The 21,660-nt window shown below is 42.6% G+C and overlaps 1 protein-coding gene across 8 annotated transcripts in view; it reads right to left on the bottom strand.

The window, feature by feature from the left end:
- Positions 1 to 21,660, bottom strand: part of ANO5 (anoctamin 5) — a 53,162-nt gene that overhangs the window by 22,669 nt on the left and 8,833 nt on the right. For 2 of the 8 annotated variants that reach the window (XM_075281282.1, XM_075281283.1), the window contains exons 2-5: positions 11,868 to 11,912; positions 11,438 to 11,508; positions 4,119 to 4,172; positions 367 to 420 (exon numbers count right to left, since the gene is read on the bottom strand). In XM_075281282.1, coding sequence (XP_075137383.1) covers positions 367 to 420; positions 4,119 to 4,172; positions 11,438 to 11,508; positions 11,868 to 11,912 — 224 coding nt within the window. The remainder of the gene's footprint in view (positions 1 to 366; positions 421 to 4,118; positions 4,173 to 11,437; positions 11,509 to 11,867; positions 11,913 to 21,660) is intronic. The other 6 variants (XM_075281286.1, XM_075281285.1, XM_075281284.1 and 3 more) reach the window with 6 other exon arrangements.

The raw sequence follows: 21,660 nt of genomic DNA, 5'->3' as shown, positions 1-21,660 counted from the left end.
CAATCATGCATTAGATCGGGTCAGGGTCTAAACAGTCTCAGGTTGTATTTTCACCCCCTCTGTATATATATTGCTCAGACAGCGAATTTGCAATTCTTGCACATACCAAATTTAACTTGAAAGGGGTCCGTTCTGCTTTTCTGATACATAGCACAAAAGGCATTGAGTTACATGATAAAATACCGGCCACTAGGGGGAGCTCCTGCACACAGGTGTATACATCTCCCATAGAACCCAATAATAAAGTAGGAAGTATAGAGCTGTGTATCAGGATATTACGGCCTATGTTAATAGTCGCTGTTCACACATCAGATTTAGTTTGCACACCTCATCCAATTACACAACCAAATTTTTTATGACTTTTACCCGTAGTCGACTGTTGAGGAATCGGTTTAGCTTGTACCATTTCTGGGGAGCAGCCTGCAGAAAGGTCAGAATTTGCATTTTTTAGGCTTTACAATTTGGCAGCTTCAATGCTCCGGGATAGAGAATCAGGTGGGAAACATATAACTTGCATAGAGGACAACCCAGAGGTCATTATGCTTAGTGCAGGGGCGGAGCATGACACAGGGACTACCTATGTCATGCTCTGCCCCCTCAGTGCATACACTTTACCAGGGTTCCTTTAAATTTTAGGAGAAATTGGAAAAGAGCTTTACTCTGAGTTCACACAATACAGAAATTTGGCTGCAAATTTCTTCGTCCCAAATCCGCAGCAAAATAAAGTAGTAGTAGGCAAAGAGGAAGAGATTTTCAACAAATCTGCACATGGAGAGGTTTCACGAAGAAAGCTGGGAAATGGAGCACATTATGGCACACATCTACACCCGTTCATGAGCTACAATAGATCCCGGCCTTGAAGCTTTTTGTCGTAAGATCAAACACTGGACGTCGTTCACACGGATCCTTCCTGTTTCTCACCACCAGCCTGTGTCCTGCACATGTAGTAACAAGTATGGAGGTCACCGGGAGCAGCGGAGACCTGAGGATTCCTGGAATACTTGTTTACTAAGTGAAGAATGTAACAGGAAGTGCGGAGGAGAAGACCGGGATCCCCCAGAGACATATAATACCGTATAATACCACCGTGTCATCCCCTGCACTGGAGTCACCCATGACAAAGCTCAACCTGCTGCAAAACTACAACTCCCAGCAAGCCTGTGGCTGTCAGGCTTGGAATAGTAGTTTTGCAAAATCTGCTGAGCCACAGGTTAGGGGACATAGCTAGTTCTGGAAAAACAGCTCTGACAACTACATGGACTTGTTCAGACTATACCTGCATTCATTTTTTAGTGTAATACATCAGGACGTCTCTATCCTTCCCTGCTAGGCCGATACACTGTAACAAACCTGAACACTGCAGCTTCTGGATTTTTCGACTCCCTGCAACAAGTCCTATCACTCGCTAAAGACTTGGGATATAGGGAGATGGCCTGTAATGGTTTTAACGGGAAGGAAAGAGGAAAAATATTTAAAAAAAAAAGGGGCCACGTTAAAAAAAATTCTGCTAAAATGTCAGGGCCCTCGTGGCTGCAGCTAAACATTTATCTTTGTATGGCTGGAAATAAAGGTTACAAAACATCCAGTGTCCCGAATCCTAGAAAAGAACAAGCGCAGAGTCATCCGCGGACCCTCAGGCCTTGGCAAACCGTAAGGGTCAAGTAAAGCGAGGCCAAGAGAAACTCTGCTGAGAAAGGCGGCCGAGACAATCCAGCTCTGTCTGACAACATGGAGACACCAAGACATACAGCGTTTTATATGGGTTGTCAGGCAGAAAGGCGCTAGGAACCAGATGGACTAACAGTCTAGTGGGGCTGGGGAGGGGGATGGGAGCAGAAATGACAGAATACATAAAATGAATAAATATTCAGCTAAAAATAAAATTGTAAAAAAAGTTAAAAAAATAAAAATACTCATTGTGCAGTGACTGTTCAGAAACGTTGGGCAGCAACCACCGATCCAGAGAGATAAGAGCAGTTTCCTGAGTCCCACCCTGGTGCGAGGGCAGACACGTACGGGGAGGGGAGAAGTATATAGAATATAATCAAAAGAGCCAAGGATACATTACATTCATTTCATGAGAAGTGGAAGAAATATTGTCACTTATACCATCCAGATGTTGCCCTTGGTCAGATTCAAACCCAGGACCCCAGTGCTAACCACTGAGCCACCATGCTGCCCTATATACAGTGCTAACCACTGAGCCACCATGCTGCCCTATATACAGTGCTAACCACTGAGCCACCATGCTGCCCTATATACAGTGCTAACCACTGAGCCACCATGCTGCCCTATATACAGTGCTAACCACTGAGCTACCATGCTGCCCTATATACAGTGCTAACCACTGAGCCACTGTGATGCCCTAATATACAGTGCTAACCACTGAGCCACCATGCTGCCCTATATACAGTGCTAACCACTGAGCCACTGTGATGCCCTAATATACAGTGCTAACCACTGAGCCACCATGCTGCCCTATATACAGTGCTAACCACTGAGCCACCATGCTGCCCTATATACAGTGCTAACCACTGAGCCACCATGCTGCCTTATATACAGTGCTAACCACTGAGCCACTGTGATGCCCTATATACAGTGCTAACCACTGAGCCACTGTGATGCCCTATATACAGTGCTAACCACTGAGCCACTGTGATGCCCTATATACAGTGCTAACCACTGAGCCACCATGCTGCCCTATATACAGTGCTAACCACTGAGCCATCATGCTGCCCTATATACAGTGCTAACCACTGAGCCACTGTGAATCCCTAATATACAGTGCTAACCACTGAGCTACTGTGATGCCCTATATACAGTGCCAACCATTGAGCCTCCATGCTGCCCTATATACAGTGCTAACCACTAAAGCCATCATGCTTCCCTAATATACAGTGCCAACCACTGAGCCACTGCGATTCCCTAATATACAGTGCTAACCACTCAGCCACCATGTTATCCCTATCAATCACTGGACACCAGTGCTAGGTCCACCAGAGCAGTGGTCAGTCTTTTGCAGCTCTTGATGGAGATTTATTGCCCAAATAGATCTATTTTTCCAGCACGTGTCTCCATCTCTGTCCTGCGGTGTTATTCTGACATTATGGTGTATGTTCTGTTTATGGCATATTCCTTATGGTGATGCACGGAGGTTTTTGATAAAGTTTTTGTGCCAAAACCAAAAGTGGATCCAGCAGGAAGGAGAAGCATCAGGTCCTCACTTTATACTTCCCATTCCGTAGAATCCAATCTTGGTTTAGGCTCAAGACACTACATGTGGGAATCCATTCTTAAGGACAAAAAAGGAGTTTAGTACCAAATAAATGAGTTAGTACATCAATATCAAACACAGTGACACTACACCACAAACCAGCACAACCCACAATCCTTCACCAAATGCCCCAAACACATTCCAGTCTGACCTGCCATATAGATGAAGGGGTCCGCGGGGGGAGATATAAGGGCTAAGGGCTGAAATCAGAGACAAGGACTGAATATCACAAACGGGTTATAGCACCGGATATGCCAGAAATGGGCGGCAAATGGGGTTTCCTTGTCTATCACGTAAGGGGGTAAACCTCAAATGCCAATTTACCACATATCATAAAAGGGGACTCCTAGTCAGTTGTGTCAATGTTGAGATGGTTAAGCATACGTGTGGATCCTCCAACCAGGACTAGATGGTGACTTTGCCATGATTCCCAAAGCTTGCCTTGTCACCCTGTAACACCTTCACCAATGTAAGTGAATGGAGTCATACGGGGACCCCAAGGGGGCTCCATCTACGGCTTTTAGGTCCAAGTGCTCACACGCCCACTGATCAGACACTGTTACCTATCCGCAGGTGCTTATTACTTCTGGAATGCCTCCTGTATTGCCGGAGTATAGTGAAGGAGCGAGACAACCTACACGCAGGGTTTAATGGTGTCCATGGTGGTTGTCACGCATTCTCCCCAATATAATTTACAATAGCTTCAGGAATTCACGTCTATTGTGATCTATAGATTGCAGGGTAATCTGGAGGCCTATATAGGAGATCAGGACTGGAAGGTGTTCTCTATATGCTACATGCTGCCCCCGAACCCCACACCATGCGCAGGGCTGCGGCCGCTTACCCACTGATGATTGGTGATGAGGAAGGTACTCTCTGTACTGCTGAGGCCCTGAGACTGGCGTCATGGGAGAAATATATAATGCGGTTAGTAATGGTGAACAAAAAGAACACAAAGCATGCGGTATAAAAACTGGTTAGAGGGGGAGGGGCGGATGGATCTGTACAGTAACCTGTATAACGCATAATCACCACATTCTCTATGGCTCAGTGTCTTAGGATATGCCAACACTTTACGATTGGTGGAGAGTCCACCTTCAGGGAATGGGAAGAGAGCCACATTGGGGTGAATGGTAACCCCGCATTATATTGTGTGGGGGTCCCTGCTGCCTGCACAACGTGTGACCGTTAGGGGGCAGTGGCGGGACATGAACGATTCTCCCCGCGCTGTCCCTGTGGTCCGCCAGTTGAGTATCCCCCTGTACTATAATATATACCATACCAAACATATGTATATTAAAAGGGGTATTGGTTATTCATTATGGGAAGACCCTTTTAAAGGGTTTTCCAGGATTTAGATATTGATGACCTATACTATAGCTGGGCTGCAGTAACCAGAAATGGCCACTACCCAGTATATGGCACCGTTTGCTCCCAGCACCATATACTGTACTGGATTGGGACTGAGCTACTGCTGTACCATCTGATGAATGAACATATCCTTGGCACAGGTAGGAGTCCACAGTGCTTGTGAGCTCCAGAGCCCCTAACAGCTGATCAGTAGGGGTCCTGGCCTTCCCATCTATCACATATCGATGACCTGTTCCAAAGGTTGTCACCAATATAAGTCATGAATAAGAAGACAAACACCTTTCATCCAGCTGCGGGGAATGTTGGGTAAGTGACTTGGGAGAAAAAAAAAATCCTGGCATGCAGAAGGTTAGAAGAATATTAGCAACAAGTACAATAAAATAATTGCCATAAAGTATTCCCAGCTTATCACAACTATCAGGTTATTTCTTGCACATTTCTCCAGGCAGGTCTATATCGCACATTCAGAAACTGTTATTTGGGTTAGACTGGGCTATGGTTAAGTTCAGACTAGGCAGAACAGCTGAGGGTTTGTGTGTGGTGATTATACCTAAATCTCTAGCACCACCTATCTTCAGGGTGAGATACTGCATATCAAAGTAACACCTGTCCGACCTCTGCAGATCACCGGTACCGAGGCGGCATGGTGGAGAGTGTGGGCACTGCAGGGCTGTCCCATAGACTTCCCGGCCTTTCCTAAGGAGTCACCACCAAATGTAAAAAGTGGATAACCCTTTTAAGAGAGTTGGCTCCCAACCTAAACATGATTTATTAACATCTGAAAGTCGACGTTGTCACATCTGTTCAGATGCAAAAAACTGAGCTATCAACGAGGTGTAAACACTGCACAAGCAAACAGGACTGCTCAGTATTTGCAAAACCATCAGCAACCTACAGAAGATCATACCGGAAAGTAACCCCACACCTATCACATAGAGCAGACTTCCTGCCCCCTGCATTACCCCCGTCACAACCAACCCTGATGTTAGACACATACAAACACTGGGCGGTGCAGCTGGTAACAAATAACATCCCTGGTCGGATATCACTGGTCGGGGATTTCATAAAGTTTTCATAACCCTGCGGTTACAGGACGGAGGCGACTATTAAAAATCATTACTGAGCAGCCTGTGGAGGCCAAGGAAGGCAAAGGCTGCGGATAAAACACTTGGAGACCGGCCAGTCCTAGTGCTGCACCACATGGCTAATAAGGCTCATCAGTCAATGTACGGAGCAGACCCAGAGATCATCATTAGTAACGTTTAAGGGATCTTTTTCAGGTATATAAGAGCTGAGTATTATAAGAATACAAAGATTACATCACTATGTACTGTACTGATCCCGAGTTACATCCTGTATTATACTCCAGAGCTGCGCTCACTATTCTGCTGGTACAGTCACTGTGTACATACATTACATTACTTATCCTGTACTGATCCCGAGTTACATCCTGTATTATACTCCAGAGCTGCGCTCACTATTCTGCTGGTACAGTCACTGTGTACATACATTACATTACTTATCCTGTACTGATCCTGAGTTACATCCTGTATTATACTCCAGAGCTGCGCTCACCATTCTGCTGGTACAGTCACTGTGTACATACATTACATTACTTATCCTGTACTGATCCTGAGTTACATCCTGTATTATACTCCAGAGCTGCGCTCACTATTCTGCTGGTACAGTCACTGTGTACATACATTACATTACTTATCCTGTACTGATCCTGAGTTACCTCCTGTATTATACTCCAGAGCTGCGCTCACTATTCTGCTGGTACAGTCACTGTGTACATACATTACATTACTTATCCTGTACTGATCCTGAGTTACCTCCTGTATTATACTCCAGAGCTGCACTCACTATTCTGCTGGTGCAGTCACTGTGTACATACATTACATTACTTATTCTGTACTGATCCCGAGTTACATCCTGTATTATACTCCAGAGCTGCGCTCACTATTCTGCTGGTACAGTCACTGTGTACATACATTACATTACTTATCCTGTACTGATCCTGAGTTACCTCCTGTATTATACTCCAGAGCTGCGCTCACTATTCTGCTGGTACAGTCACTGTGTACATACATTACATTACTTATTCTGTACTGATCCCGAGTTACATCCTGTATTATACTCCAGAGCTGCGCTCACTATTCTGCTGGTAGAGTCACTGTGTACATACATTACATTACTTATCCTGTACTGATCCTGAGTTACCTCCTGTATTATACTCCAGAGCTGCGCTCACTATTCTGCTGGTACAGTCACTGTGTACATACATTACATTACTTATCCTGTACTGATCCCGAGTTACATCCTGTATTATATTCCAGAGCTGCACTCACTATTCTGCTGGTACAGTCACTGTGTACATACATTACAATACTTATCCTGTACTGATCCCGAGTTACATCCTGTAATATACTCCAGAGCTGCGCTCACTATTCTGCTGGTACAGTCACTGTGTACATACATTACAATACTTATCCTGTACTGATCCTGAGTTACATCCTGTATTATACTTCAGAGCTGCGCTCACTATTCTGCTGGTGCAGTCACTGTGTACATACATTACATTACTTATCCTGTACTGATCCTGAGTTACATCCTGTATTATACTCCAGAGCTGCACTCACTATTCTGCTGGTACAGTCACTGTGTACACACATTACAATACTTATCCTGTACTGATCCTGAGTTACATCCTGTATTATACTTCAGAGCTGCGCTCACTATTCTGCTGGTGCAGTCACTGTGTACATACATTACATTACTTATCCTGTACTGATCCTGAGTTACATCCTGTATTATACTCCAGAGCTGCGCTCACTATTCTGATGCTGCAGTCACTGTGTACATACATTACATTACTTATCCTGTACTGATCCTGAGTTACATCCTGTATTATACTCCAGAGCTGCGCTCACTATTCTGCTGGTAGAGTCACTGTGTACATACATTACATTACTTATCCTGTACTGATCCTGAGTTACATCCTGTAATATACTCCAGAGCTGCGCTCACTATTCTGCTGGTGCAGTCACTGTGTACATACATTACATTACTTATCCTGTACTGATCCCGAGTTACATCCTGTATTATACTCCAGAGCTGCACTCACTATTCTGCTGGTACAGTCACTGTGTACATACAATACTTATCCTGTACTGATCCTGAGTTACATCCTGTAATATACTCCAGAGCTGCGCTCACTATTCTGCTGGTACAGTCACTGTGTACATACATTACAATACTTATCCTGTACTGATCCTGAGTTACATCCTGTATTATACTTCAGAGCTGCGCTCACTATTCTGCTGGTGCAGTCACTGTGTACATACATTACATTACTTATCCTGTACTGATCCTGAGTTACATCCTGTATTATACTCCAGAGCTGCACTCACTATTCTGCTGGTACAGTCACTGTGTACATACATTACAATACTTATCCTGTACTGATCCTGAGTTACATCCTGTATTATACTTCAGAGCTGCACTCACTATTCTGCTGGTGCAGTCACTGTGTACATACATTACATTACTTATCCTGTACTGATCCTGAGTTACATCCTGTATTATACTCCAGAGCTGCGCTCACTATTCTGATGCTGCAGTCACTGTGTACATACATTACATTACTTATCCTGTACTGATCCTGAGTTACATCCTGTATTATACTCCAGAGCTGCGCTCACTATTCTGCTGGTAATGTCACTGTGTACATACATTACATTACTTATCCTGTACTGATCCTGAGTTACATCCTGTAATATACTCCAGAGCTGCGCTCACTATTCTGCTGGTGCAGTCACTGTGTACATACATTACATTACTTATCCTGTACTGATCCTGAGTTACATCCTGTAATATACTCCAGAGCAGCGCTCACTATTCTGCTGGTACAATCACTGTGTACATACATTACATTACTTATCCTGTACTGATCCTGAGTTACATACTGTATTATACTCCAGAGCAGCGCTCACTATTCTGCTGGTGCAGTCACTGTGTACATACATTACATTACTTATCCTGTACTGATCCTGAGTTACATCCTGTATTATACTCCAGAGCTGCGCTCACTATTCTGCTGGTACAGTCACTGTGTACATACATTACATTACTTATCCTGTACTGATCCTGAGTTACATCCTGTATTATACTCCAGAGCTGCGCTCACTATTCTGCTGGTGCAGTCACTGTGTACATATATTACATTACTTATCCTGTACTGATCCTGAGTTACATCCTGTATTACACCCCAGAGCTGCGCTCACTATTCTGCTGGTACAGTCACTGTGTACATACCGTATATACTCGAGTATAAGCCGAATTTTTCAGCACAGTTTTTGTGCTGAAAAAGCCCCCCTCGGCTTATACTCGAGTCAAGCAAAAAAAAAAAAAAATTTTTTTTTTTTTTTTTTTGGAGGGGGGTCTATGACCATCCACAATAGTAATATATAGAATCTCCCATAAAATAGTGGGGAAAAAAAGAAGCTTTAAAAAAATATAATAAAAAAATAAAGTAATTAAAAGTTGTAAATCCCTCCTTTCCCTAGAATACATATAAAAGTAGAAAATTACTCTGAAACACAAACACATTAGGTATCCCTGTGTCTGAGAGTGCCCGGGCTACTGAATATAGGGGATCTGCAGTGCTCCTGTTCCGTCAGGAAGGGGTTAATAGGAGCACTGAAGATACCCTATATTCAGCCAGACTGAATCCCCCCCAGGCTTATACTCGAGTCAATAAGTTTTCCCAGTTTTTTGTGGTAAAATTAGGGGCCTCGGCTTATACTCGAGTATATACAGTACATTACATTACTTATCCTGTACTGATCCTGAGTTACATCCTGTATTATACTCCAGAGCTGCGCTCACTATTCTGCTGGTACAGTCACTGTATACATACATTACATTACTTATCCTGTAATGATCCTGAGTTACATCCTGTATTATACTCCAGAGCTGCACTCACTATTCTGCTGGTGCAGTCACTGTGTACATACATTACATTACTTATCTTGTACTGATCCTGAGTTATATCTTGTATTATACTCCAGAGCTGCACTCACTATTCTGCTGGTGCAGTCACTGTGTACATACATTACATTACTTATCCTGTACTGATCCTGAGTTACATCCTGTATTATACTCCAGAGCTGCACTCACTATTCTGCTGGTACAGTCACTGTGTACATACATTACATTACTTATCCTGTACTGATCCTGAGTTACATCCTGTATTATACTCCAGAGCTGCGCTCATTATTCTGCTGGTACAGTCACTGTGTACATACATTACATTACTTATCCTGTACTGATCCTGAGTTACATCCTGTGTTATACTCCAGAGCTGCGCTCACTATTCTGCTGGTGCAGTCACTGTGTACATACATTACATTACTTATCCTGTATTATACTCCAGAGCTGCGCTCTCTATTCTGCTGGTGCAGTCACTGTGTACATACATTACATTACTTATCCTGTATTATACTCCAGAGCTGCACTCACTATTCTGCTGGTACAGTCACTGTGTACATACATTACATTACTTATCCTGTACTGATCCTGAGTTACATCCTGTATTATACTCCAGAGCTGCGCTCATTATTCTGCTGGTACAGTCACTGTGTACATACATTACATTACTTATCCTGTACTGATCCTGAGTTACATCCTGTATTATACTCCAGAGCTGCGCTCACTATTCTGCTGGTACAGTCACTGTGTACATACATTACATTACTTATCCTGTACTGATCCTGAGTTACATCCTGTATTATACTCCAGAGCTGCGCTCATTATTCTGCTGGTACAGTCACTGTGTACATACATTACATTACTTATCCTGTACTGATCCTGAGTTACATCCTGTGTTATACTCCAGAGCTGCGCTCACTATTCTGCTGGTGCAGTCACTGTGTACATACATTACATTACTTATCCTGTATTATACTCCAGAGCTGCGCTCTCTATTCTGCTGGTGCAGTCACTGTGTACATACATTACATTACTTATCCTGTATTATACTCCAGAGCTGCACTCACTATTCTGCTGGTACAGTCACTGTGTACATACATTACATTACTTATCCTGTACTGATCCTGAGTTACATCCTGTATTATACTCCAGAGCTGCGCTCACTATTCTGCTGGTACAGTCACTGTGTACATACATTACATTACTTATCCTGTACTGATCCTGAGTTACATCCTGTATTATACTCCAGAGCTGCGCTCACTATTCTGCTGGTGCAGTCACTGTGTACATACATTACATTACTTATCCTGTACTGATCCTGAGTTACATCCTGTATTATACTCCAGAGCTGCACTCACTATTCTGCTGGTGCAGTCACTGTGTACATACATTACATTACTTATCCTGTATTATACTCCAGAGCTGCGCTCTCTATTCTGCTGGTGCAGTCACTGTGTACATACATTACATTACTTATCCTGTATTATACTCCAGAGCTGCACTCACTATTCTGCTGGTGCAGTCACTGTGTACATACATTACATTACTTATCCTGTACTGATCCTGAGTTACATCCTGTATTATACTCCAGAGCTGCGCTCACTATTCTGCTGGTGCAGTCACTGTGTACATACATTACATTACTTATCCTGTACTGATCCTGAGTTACATCCTGTATTATACTCCAGAGCTGCACTCACTATTCTGCTGGTGCAGTCACTGTGTACATACATTACATACTTTTTATTCTATATGTAAACTAAATGACATAAACCAATTACAAACCCCACCTTTACCTACCTCGGAGTGACTGGGAATTTCTGACCCGGCGTTGGAATTAATTTCATAAAGAGGTCCATTGAGGTCTTCACCTGTAACAAGACAGAGCAGAGATCAGCGACAGCTCTACATACAGGACCCTGCTGACCAGTCCAGTAATGAAATTCTTGGGTATTTTGCCCATTTGTGATCAAAAACAGAATAAGAATAAAGAACAGGAAAACACAAGGAAGGAAATACAGAATGGGATACGGTATAATGGGGGAGACTTCTCAAAGGTTAAAGGAGTCTTCAGAGGTTTTTTGTTGTGGTCTTTTTTTTTTTTTTAACCAGATGGCAGACGTTCCCTCTCACAGCAGTTGAGACAAGACACAGACAGGACCCACGCCATGTATGACAGAGGAGACACGTATGTAACACGGACACCGGTTAGTCGCAGTTAGTACAATACCTGGCGAATCGGGAGTCTTGATGTCGGTAAGCACAGAAATATCATCTTTAGACAAAAACAAATTGAAGGTGTTAGAAGAGTTAGTTACAAAAACAGAAGGAAAAGAAAAAAAAGGATTGCAACTATTGTAATTATTGGTTAGGAAATAGCAGGGATTTTGCAGGTTTCCTTAGCAACTGATGGGGCGGCGGTGGAATAGACATGGGGCCGATTATAATTTTATGGCGTCGACCCTGAATGAAATCAATATAAAGTATCCATAGAGGACTAATGGATGTATGGGGACACGTAGACAAAATCTAACCCAGTTACCAAGCCTTAGAGTCGCTCCACCCCACCGTACCCCAATGAGATCAAGTCCAAGGGCGCGGATATCACAAAATTCATGCAAAAAAAAAATGGAATTTCCCCATTATAATGAGAACATGTTCTAGACTAGGATACACTTAGTACAGCGTAAACGTGTCACATACTATCTGTCCTCATTAGCAAAATGAGACGGTAACGTGTGATGGGTTTATATGGGTCACGTCTGCTCCCTCGGCCCTCGTCTTCATGGATTTCCTATAACTGTGCAGCGGATAAGACGTCCCCATTGAGATCCTGAATTTACGGACTCAATCGCTGAGTGGGAAGAATAGACGGAACGCCCGAATACCTGCAGACATCACAATGTTATCTGCTGAGCCCAGCCAGACTGTAAAGCATCTCAATGAGGTCCCGCTCTGCTCGCCATTGTGCGGACGGCTGAGGACTGTCTATTTCTGGAGTCTATTAGCCGTGCGATAGCCGGAGAACAGGATTCTGGGAAGGGTCAGCGGACGTATTTACAGTCAATACAGATTATAGCAGGCTGAACTGGCGCGGGTCTTCAAGGATACGTCTGACAATTGCTTAACCAGTAATTCCACTATTCATTGTAATCGGCTTAAGGGTGCATTCACACGGAGTAACGTGCCGTGTGATGTGGCAGGTATACGGCGTGTGAGACTTTGAGCGCCGTATACGCTCCCATTGAGTTCAATGGGAGCCTGGATCGTATACGCCGCGTTATTTTGCGGCCGTGATTTTGCGGCACGTCACTCCGTGTGAATGCACCCTAAAGGGGTGTTACATTAGTTATGGGATCATGTATGGTTAGAGGGGCGACCAAACCTCACAATTACAATGGGAATGAGCAGCCACCTAATGTGTATGAAGAGGGGTCGGTCGACTTCTTTGGTGGCCGATTTGGGAGGAAAAAAAAAAAAAGGATCCCCAACAGAGGATTCTGACTTTGTCTCCTCTCCCAGTTTTGTATACATCTAACCCTTCGTTCATATCTGCGTTGGTTTAAAGGAGTCCGCATGGGGACCCCTGAACAGAACACAAACGCAATTGCAAGCGCTGTGCAGTAAAGCACACGCACCCCATAGACTATAATGGGGTCCGTGTGCTTGCCACGCGTTGCCCGCATGAATCATGCGGACAGGAAAATAAATGGTGAACTACTTTCCTGTTGGTATGTTCATTGCGGAGATCTGGCAGCAAGCACATGGACCCCATTATAGTCTATGGGGTCCATGTGCATTCACTGCACAGCGCCTGCAATTGCGTTTGGTATTCTGTTCAGGGGTCCCTATGCAGACTCCCCCAGACAGAATACCAACGCAGATGTGAGTCAACCCTAAGCCAAGTGTGCATATGTATTTGGAGGGATGCAAGGAATGGCTGTCACAAGCTGAACAAGTGTTTGACTGACAAATACCTGAAGTTTATGGTCAGCTTTAGCGTAATGAATTTGACCTCATTTGCACAAGTGCCGTGGCCTCTTCAAACAGCTGATCTGCAGGGGTATCGGACCACCATTGATCAGATATGGATATCCTATCCTAAGGAAGTTCAATATGTACTGTAAATCCCTGAAAACCCCTTTAAGGACTCAGAAGGAATATACAAGATGATGGGCCCAACCACCTGCTCCGCAGATATAAAGTAAGAGATTCCCTAAATACTCAATTTTGAGGGCAAATGGTCTTTCTGTAATGCTTGTAGCCTGAAATGTCATAGTGGCGTCCACTATACTTAGCTAAGGCGTCCATTGCAGATTACGGTCCGCGCTAAGCGGTAACATGCAGAGACTTCAGGCCTTGCTGAACCTCACCCTGCTATACAGCAGCCATAAACCCCAGCGAAGTCTATCAAGAGGCCAATAAAAGTTAAGAGTGTTAGTGCAGCTTATCTAAGGTTTATACAAGGAGACCTCCATGACCCCACAACAGCCCTATACAAACAGGTGACATGGATGTCCTAGTAAATCATCAACAACACGCTATACACGCTTTATGGCAGGAGAGTCAATGTAGGACAGTCCTGGTGTTTACCTGGAGAACTACTGTATATATAGGATGGAGAGTCAGATGTCGCTGCCCATTGGTCAGAGTACTGGGACTCATTGAAGAGACCCAACCGCTTATTTTTAGGCAGATTTGCAGACCTGAACTAATACGCAGGGTGGTCTTAATCCGTCACCCTCCTATTACCGAAAAAGTCCTCATGGGGGGGGGGGGGGGTCACCTCCTTAAGAAAGAGGTTTCAGGGATTTATTAATTGATGACTTATTCTTACAATTGATGGAGGGTTAGGCACCCAGGACCCTGCGGAACTTCTGCTTCACAGGACACGTGACATCACGTACATCGGTCACATGACCTGTTCACAGCTCAGTCTCATTCAAGTGAATGGACTGAGGTGCAATACCAAGTACAGCCACTATACAATGTATGGCGCTGTGCTTGGTTCAGTGTGCTGGAAAACTGGGAAAATCCCAGGTCAGGAAAACTGTGACACGAGAACGAGCAGAATCCTTATCTGCAGCAATAAGATGAATAAGCAACATTGTATCGATTTCTTGGCTACATTGTAACTGATTTACTGCAAGGGATAACCCCAAACAGCACGAGATATAGAAGCATATAACATCACTGGTATAAGCAGGAGATATACAGCACAACCAAGACCGGCAGATAGGATGCGGCAAATGCACAATATAGCAGCAGTTTTCAGAGTTTTGCTGACTGGTTATAAAGACAAAGGTCAGAAGAAACGGCCGATACATATCACATAATAGATAATAAGCGGACAAAAGAGCAGGACACCGCTTATCTGTACTAGGGAGAGTGAAACCCCGACTATATACAGCAACTCTACCCAGATAGAAAATCCCTCAATACACAAGTGTAAGCAAGGAGGTATTATAGGAATTACTCTATACTCCTTAGGAGGCAGTACAGTATTATATTCTATATTATATAGTACATAGGGGGCAGTATTATAGTAGTTATATTCTTGTACATAGGAGGTAGTATTATAGTAGTTATATTCTTGTACATAGGAGTAGTATTATAGTAGTTATATTCTTGTACATAGGAGGTAGTATTATAGTAGTTATATTCTTGTATATAGGAGTAGTATTATAGTAGTTATATTCTTGTACATAGGAGGTAGTATTATAGTAGTTATATTCTTGTATATAGGAGTAGTATTATAGTAGTTATATTCTTGTACATAGGGGGCAGTATTATAGTAGTTATATTCTTGTACATAGGAGCAGTATTATAGTAGTTATATTCTTGTACATAGGAGTAGTATTATAGTAGTTATATTCTTGTATATAGGAGTAGTATTATAGTAGTTATATTCTTGTACATAGGAGTAGTATTATAGTAGTTATATTCTTGTACATAGGAGCAGTATTATAGTAGTTATATTCTTGTACATAGGAGCAGTATTATAGTAGTTATATTCTTGTACATAGGAGCAGTATTATAGTAGTTATATTCTTGTACATAGGAGCAGTATTATAGTAGTTATATTCTTGTACATAGGAGCAGTATTATAGTAGTTATATTCTTGTACATAGGAGCAGTATTATAGTAGTTATATTCTTGTACATAGGAGCAGTATTATAGTAGTTATATTCTTGTACATAGGAGTAGTATTATAGTAGTTATATTCTTGTACATAGGAGTAGTATTATAGTAGTTATATTCTTGTACATAGGAGTAGTATTATAGTAGTTATATTCTTGTATATAGGAGTAGTATTATAGTAGTTATATTCTTGTACATAGGGGGCAGTATTATAGTAGTTATATTCTTGTACATAGGAGCAGTATTATAGTAGTTATATTCTTGTACATAGGAGCAGTATTATAGTAGTTATATTCTTGTACATAGGGGGCAGTATTATAGTAGTTATATTCTTGTACATAGGAGCAGTATTATAGTAGTTATATTCTTGTACATAGGAGCAGTATTATAGTAGTTATATTCTTGTACATAGGAGGCAGTATTATAGTAGTTATAGTCTTGTACATAGGAGCAGTATTATAGTAGTTATATACTTGTACATAGGAGCAGTATTATAGTAGTTATATTCTTGTACATAGGAGCAGTATTATAGTAGTTATATTCTTGTACATAGGAGTAGTATTATAGTAGTTATATTCTTGTATATAGGAGTAGTATTATAGTAGTTATATTCTTGTACATAGGGGGCAGTATTATAGTAGTTATATTCTTGTACATAGGAGCAGTATTATAGTAGTTATATTCTTGTACATAGGAGCAGTATTATAGTAGTTATATTCTTGTACATAGGGGGCAGTATTATAGTAGTTATATTCTTGTACATAGGAGCAGTATTATAGTAGTTATATTCTTGTACATAGGAGCAGTATTATAGTAGTTATATTCTTGTACATAGGAGGCAGTATTATAGTAGTTATAGTCTTGTACATAGGAGCAGTATTATAGTAGTTATATACTTGTACATAGGAGCAGTATTATAGTAGTTATATTCTTGTACATAGGAGTAGTATTATAGTAGTTATATTCTTGTACATAGGAGCAGTATTATAGTAGTTATATTCTTGTACATAGGAGCAGTATTATAGTAGTTATATTCTTGTACATAGGAGCAGTATTATAGTAGTTATATTCTTGTACATAGGAGCAGTATTATAGTAGTTATATTCTTGTACATAGGGTACAGTATTATAGTAGTTATATTCTTGTGCATAGGAGCAGTATTATAGTAGTTATATTCTTGTATATAGGAGTAGTATTATAGTAGTTATATTCTTGTACATAGGAGCAGTATTATAGTAGTTATATTCTTGTATATAGGAGTAGTATTATAGTAGTTATATTCTTGTACATAGGAGCAGTATTATAGTAGTTATATTCTTGTACATAGGGGCAGTATTATAGTAGTTATATTCTTGTATATAGGAGTAGTATTATAGTAGTTATATTCTTGTACATAGGAGCAGTATTATAGTAGTTATATTCTTGTACATAGGGGCAGTATTATAGTAGTTATATTCTTGTATATAGGAGTAGTATTATAGTAGTTATATTCTTGTACATAGGAGCAGTATTATAGTAGTTATATTCTTGTACATAGGGGCAGTATTATATTACATTATATTTTTCAATATGGGGAAAGGAACATTTTGTTTTTCATATTATTACGTTGCTTGGAAACCATTTGGTCTATGTAACAATACATTGATAAACTTCTGAGAATGTTTTTTTATATTATATGTCTCAGACTGATTTATTACCCTGATTATCAGTCTTGTTACTTCATAGATGGTTCTTTGCCCAATACACAACCAGGCTCCAGGATGGCATAGGCTGTAAAAGAAGATTATGGCCGGAATAATCTTACATAATCTGCTAATCTTGCAAATCGATTTATGTAAAACATTAATTATAACGCTGGTTTGTTTGGTAAAGAAGATTATGTTTATTCCCCGCTCTGAGGCCGCCTCCATCATTTTGTCCTAACATAACTTACAGGCCTGTGGTGAGGACGTCTTTATTTCTGTCCTGTATAGGGCGGTATTTTGGATGTTGTTACAACGGTTTACTTTGAAGTCACTTGGATAAAGAATGGCGGAGTCTTCACTACAGGCCACAATGAGAAAGCACACCAAATATTCTGGAAAAATGGGCTTGGTGCAGATGTGTATATACATATATACCAAGCATGATGTGCACACGCGGCTCCCACCATATAGCAGCACTACGAGTCTTCTGCATGTGAATATACACTTACACACTAGAGACTAAAGCAGGTGACACTGGGGACAATGGCAGGTAGTGACTTTAGATATATTTGTAAGGTCGCAGCTGGACAGACTTTAGTCTAAACATTTATATTATAAAGAATACAGAATTTTAAAAGCCTGTACTTTAAGGGTTAAACACACCAGTATAACCGTACATAACAGCGCTGTGATTCTGTAGCCGAAAATCTTCCCATACCACAGGGTAAATCTAGAAACATCCACACCAGGGAAGACTGACAAGGGACAGCTGTGCACCCGATAGCTCTCGTCGCATTAACCCTCCACTGACTGACGCCTTAGGGGGCGACTCAGGGCACGTGTCCACTGACACCATAGTATTCTTCATTCTGAATGCCTTGTTCATTACCAAGGCCCCTACCCTCAACCAAACAGCCTCTCACTCCCCACAGCAGCACAGAGTGTTTTAGAAGAGAGCAGGTGATCTTTTCCCTTAGGCCAATTCACTTCTAATACCTGCTGTTGATGTTAAATGCCACAAACCAGTTTGTGAAGAGAATTTCTAGAATATAGAAAGGCGTCTAAAACCGGTCTACTATGTTAAAACTGGCCCCCGAGAGGCGAACTAAGAGATCACTGTCTGATATTCCACCTGCATAGACGAGAGGCGTCACAGACAACAATGAGTACATGTGGCAGTCGCTGCCCTGCAACCATCTCACGGAAAAACGTGAAAAACGGGATCAGGAGTCTGCCCGACAAGTTCTATACACAACCGCCCCCCCCATTCCCCGAATTGTATGACAATCTACAATGAGACATGAGATAGACATCAACGGCTAGGAACGTGTTCACACCTGTATCTTCTATTATATCAAGTTAAGGAGAAATTACTGCGGAAGTCAGAAGCGAGAAAGAGACATAACAAATGTACCCGGCATGTACAGGACAATGGGGTAGGGGTCTGACTGGTGGTCTCTCTCCAGTAGCCGCTCAGATCAACGTCACTGCCCGAGGTCATCAAGTGGGGCACGGATAGGATAGGGAATACATTTAAACCTTGGGAAAATACTCTGTGCTGCTGTGGACCCTGCTCCTTTCACTATTTAAAGGGGGTATAGGTCATCAATGTGTGGCCGGTGGGGATTCGATATCTGGGACCCTACAGATCGGCTGGTTGAAGAGACTGCAAGGATTGGGTGAGCGATGCAGCGTACTCACTAAATAATAAGAACAGCGCTGTACGTGTCCTAGTGGCTGTGCTTGGTATTGCAGCTCAGCCACCGTTACTTCAATGAGACTGAACTTTTATTATAACAATGACCATGACATCATTGGCATAAGGAAGAGTGCCATGACCTCTTCAGACAAGGGAGGAGAGGCAGATCCCCACCAGTCGCATATTAAATGACCAAACCCTAGGGATAATTCAGGGATATATGAACAGGTCGCTAGGGATGTATGTCTTGTATGACCGGCCACAATGTATGTGCTAAATGGTGGTATGCAGTAACATAATGGCCCATCGCACACTCACCTGTCACGTACCCAGAGGCTGTGCTACCAGGTGAGCAGGGGCACAAGATATAATGCACAGAACATGGAGGTGTAAACAAGAGAATACACAGAGCCCGCACCATCTGCATATACGAGTCCAAGACAATACTAGGAAATGTCTACTAGAAGTAAATCCCAAGTGTCAGGCGGGATCTTCACTGCTGACAGTCCTCAACAGAGCCGGGAAACATGGCTGTCACATCTCATCTAGCACCAGACAGAATCCAGGACCGCCCAGCAGGAAATCTGACAACCCTGCTGCGGTTTCTGAAATAGGACAATATTTTTCCAAAAATGGAAACGGTAACTCCCAAACACTGGCACATGTGCAGGAGCCACAAGGTTGGGCACACGGCGTCGCCAGAATGTGGTAATTCGCACGCCTGTACTTGCCACGGTTTATCTTGGATTTATCGGTGCAGCTCCTGGCAAATACAGATTATTTCTATGCAATTACAACAACCAGGCCGCAATCTAAGACGGAGTTTACACGGTGCTTTTAAAAAAATATGCATTTTTGCATACGTTTTTGAGGCAACAATGTACCATGTACACCCTCATTTTGATGGCCATCGGTCAACGACAATTCAACCCAACCTTATCCAAATCTGACAACTCTAGCAGGATCAGCCATCCACCTAATGTGTACAGAGGTGCCCCAAATGTAGGAAGGGAGAAGGAACAATATTGTCCAGCATGTCTGATCCCGATCCATTCGCTCCTGGGAAAATAAGTAACTGGCAGCATCCTATTCCTATTGAAATCACATGTATGTCAGCTCAAGCATGCAAGTGCGCTAAGGCCGGGTATACACGAGGATCGCGTCTGGTTCTGGACCAAAATACGGGTAGCCGCGACTGAATGCCGATGCAATGTACCAGGATTCAGCCGTGCACTCCGCTCCGGATTAGGCCCAAATGAATGGACCTAGTCAGGAAGAGGAAGTGTCTTCAGGCGGATTCACAAGGCGACTCGGCCTGAAGAATGAGCATGTCCATTCTTTTTTCCGGAAGCCGAAACAAAGAACTGACCGTCTCCCATTGATTTCAATGTCAGCCATCTTTTTGGTCAGTATTTTGAGGTGGATACGGCCTCAAAATCCTGACCAAAATACCCCGTGTGAACTCAGCCCAAGACATCAGAAGGAACAGAGTTAGGTGTCGCTCCTCCGCCGTGGTTTTTCCCTTTTTCACTGCGGTTCGCTACGTGGGCCTTAGCCTAAAGTTAGCCAATGACCTTGCTTGACCCCAGTGTCTCCCCATGGGCGGCACCTGGACAGTTCTGTGGTATCTGAAAACTTTAGTAAAAACTTATAAATAACTAAATGAAAAGTAATTAAAATAAATAAATCCTGCTACTATTAAAGGGGTTGCCCAGATCCTTTTCATTGATAGCCTATCCTCAGACTAATACAGTTTTAGCAATGGTCTGACACCAGGGACCCTGCAGATCAGCTGTATGAAGGGGCCGTGCTGCTTGTGCGAGTGCACACCATTTGTTTCATAGCAATGTCATTACATCCTCATCCCATTCACTTCTATAAGATGAGGCTGTAATTACACTGTACTGCCACTATAAAACAGATGGCGTCTGATGTATGAGCGCCATGACCTCTTCACTGTTTACAAGTGCCACGGCCCCTTCAAAGAGCTGAGCAGCAGGGTTCTCTTATGACAATCCTGAGAATAGACCATCCCCTTTAGGATCAGTGTAATAATGTGAGCGTTACACCGCCCACGTCTATGGACGTCTATGGTCCCTCCCTTCACTATGTGTTTGCAGAGGGTAAATATGAATAAATAGACTGAACCTGTTCTCACAAGTCACAGTAAATAAAGGGTCAGGAGCCCGAAGTGCCGGGAACACAGATCAGCTCTGCTGCATATTAGTAGTAGTGGCGGCGCTGGTATTATGTCTCCCATCAGTATTAGAGGGGGGAGGGAAGACACAAGACAGTCAGACGTGACGGTATAATTTTCACATAACCTTGGTGATCCTTCCTAGCTGTAAAGCTGCGGCTACATGAATATTGGGGTGGTGCGATCACCATCACTTATTATTATTATTCACCTTGCAGGATCTACCCCAAAAAATGCCTATTTTTTGCAAACTTTGGCCTCACTCCGGGCCAGTCCCTCCACAAAATTCGTCATGTGAACC

The sequence above is a fragment of the Leptodactylus fuscus genome, chromosome 7 (assembly GCF_031893055.1).
Source record: "Leptodactylus fuscus isolate aLepFus1 chromosome 7, aLepFus1.hap2, whole genome shotgun sequence".
NCBI lineage: Eukaryota > Metazoa > Chordata > Amphibia > Anura > Leptodactylidae > Leptodactylus > Leptodactylus fuscus.
This window is presented reverse-complemented; position numbering and strand designations above follow the sequence as displayed.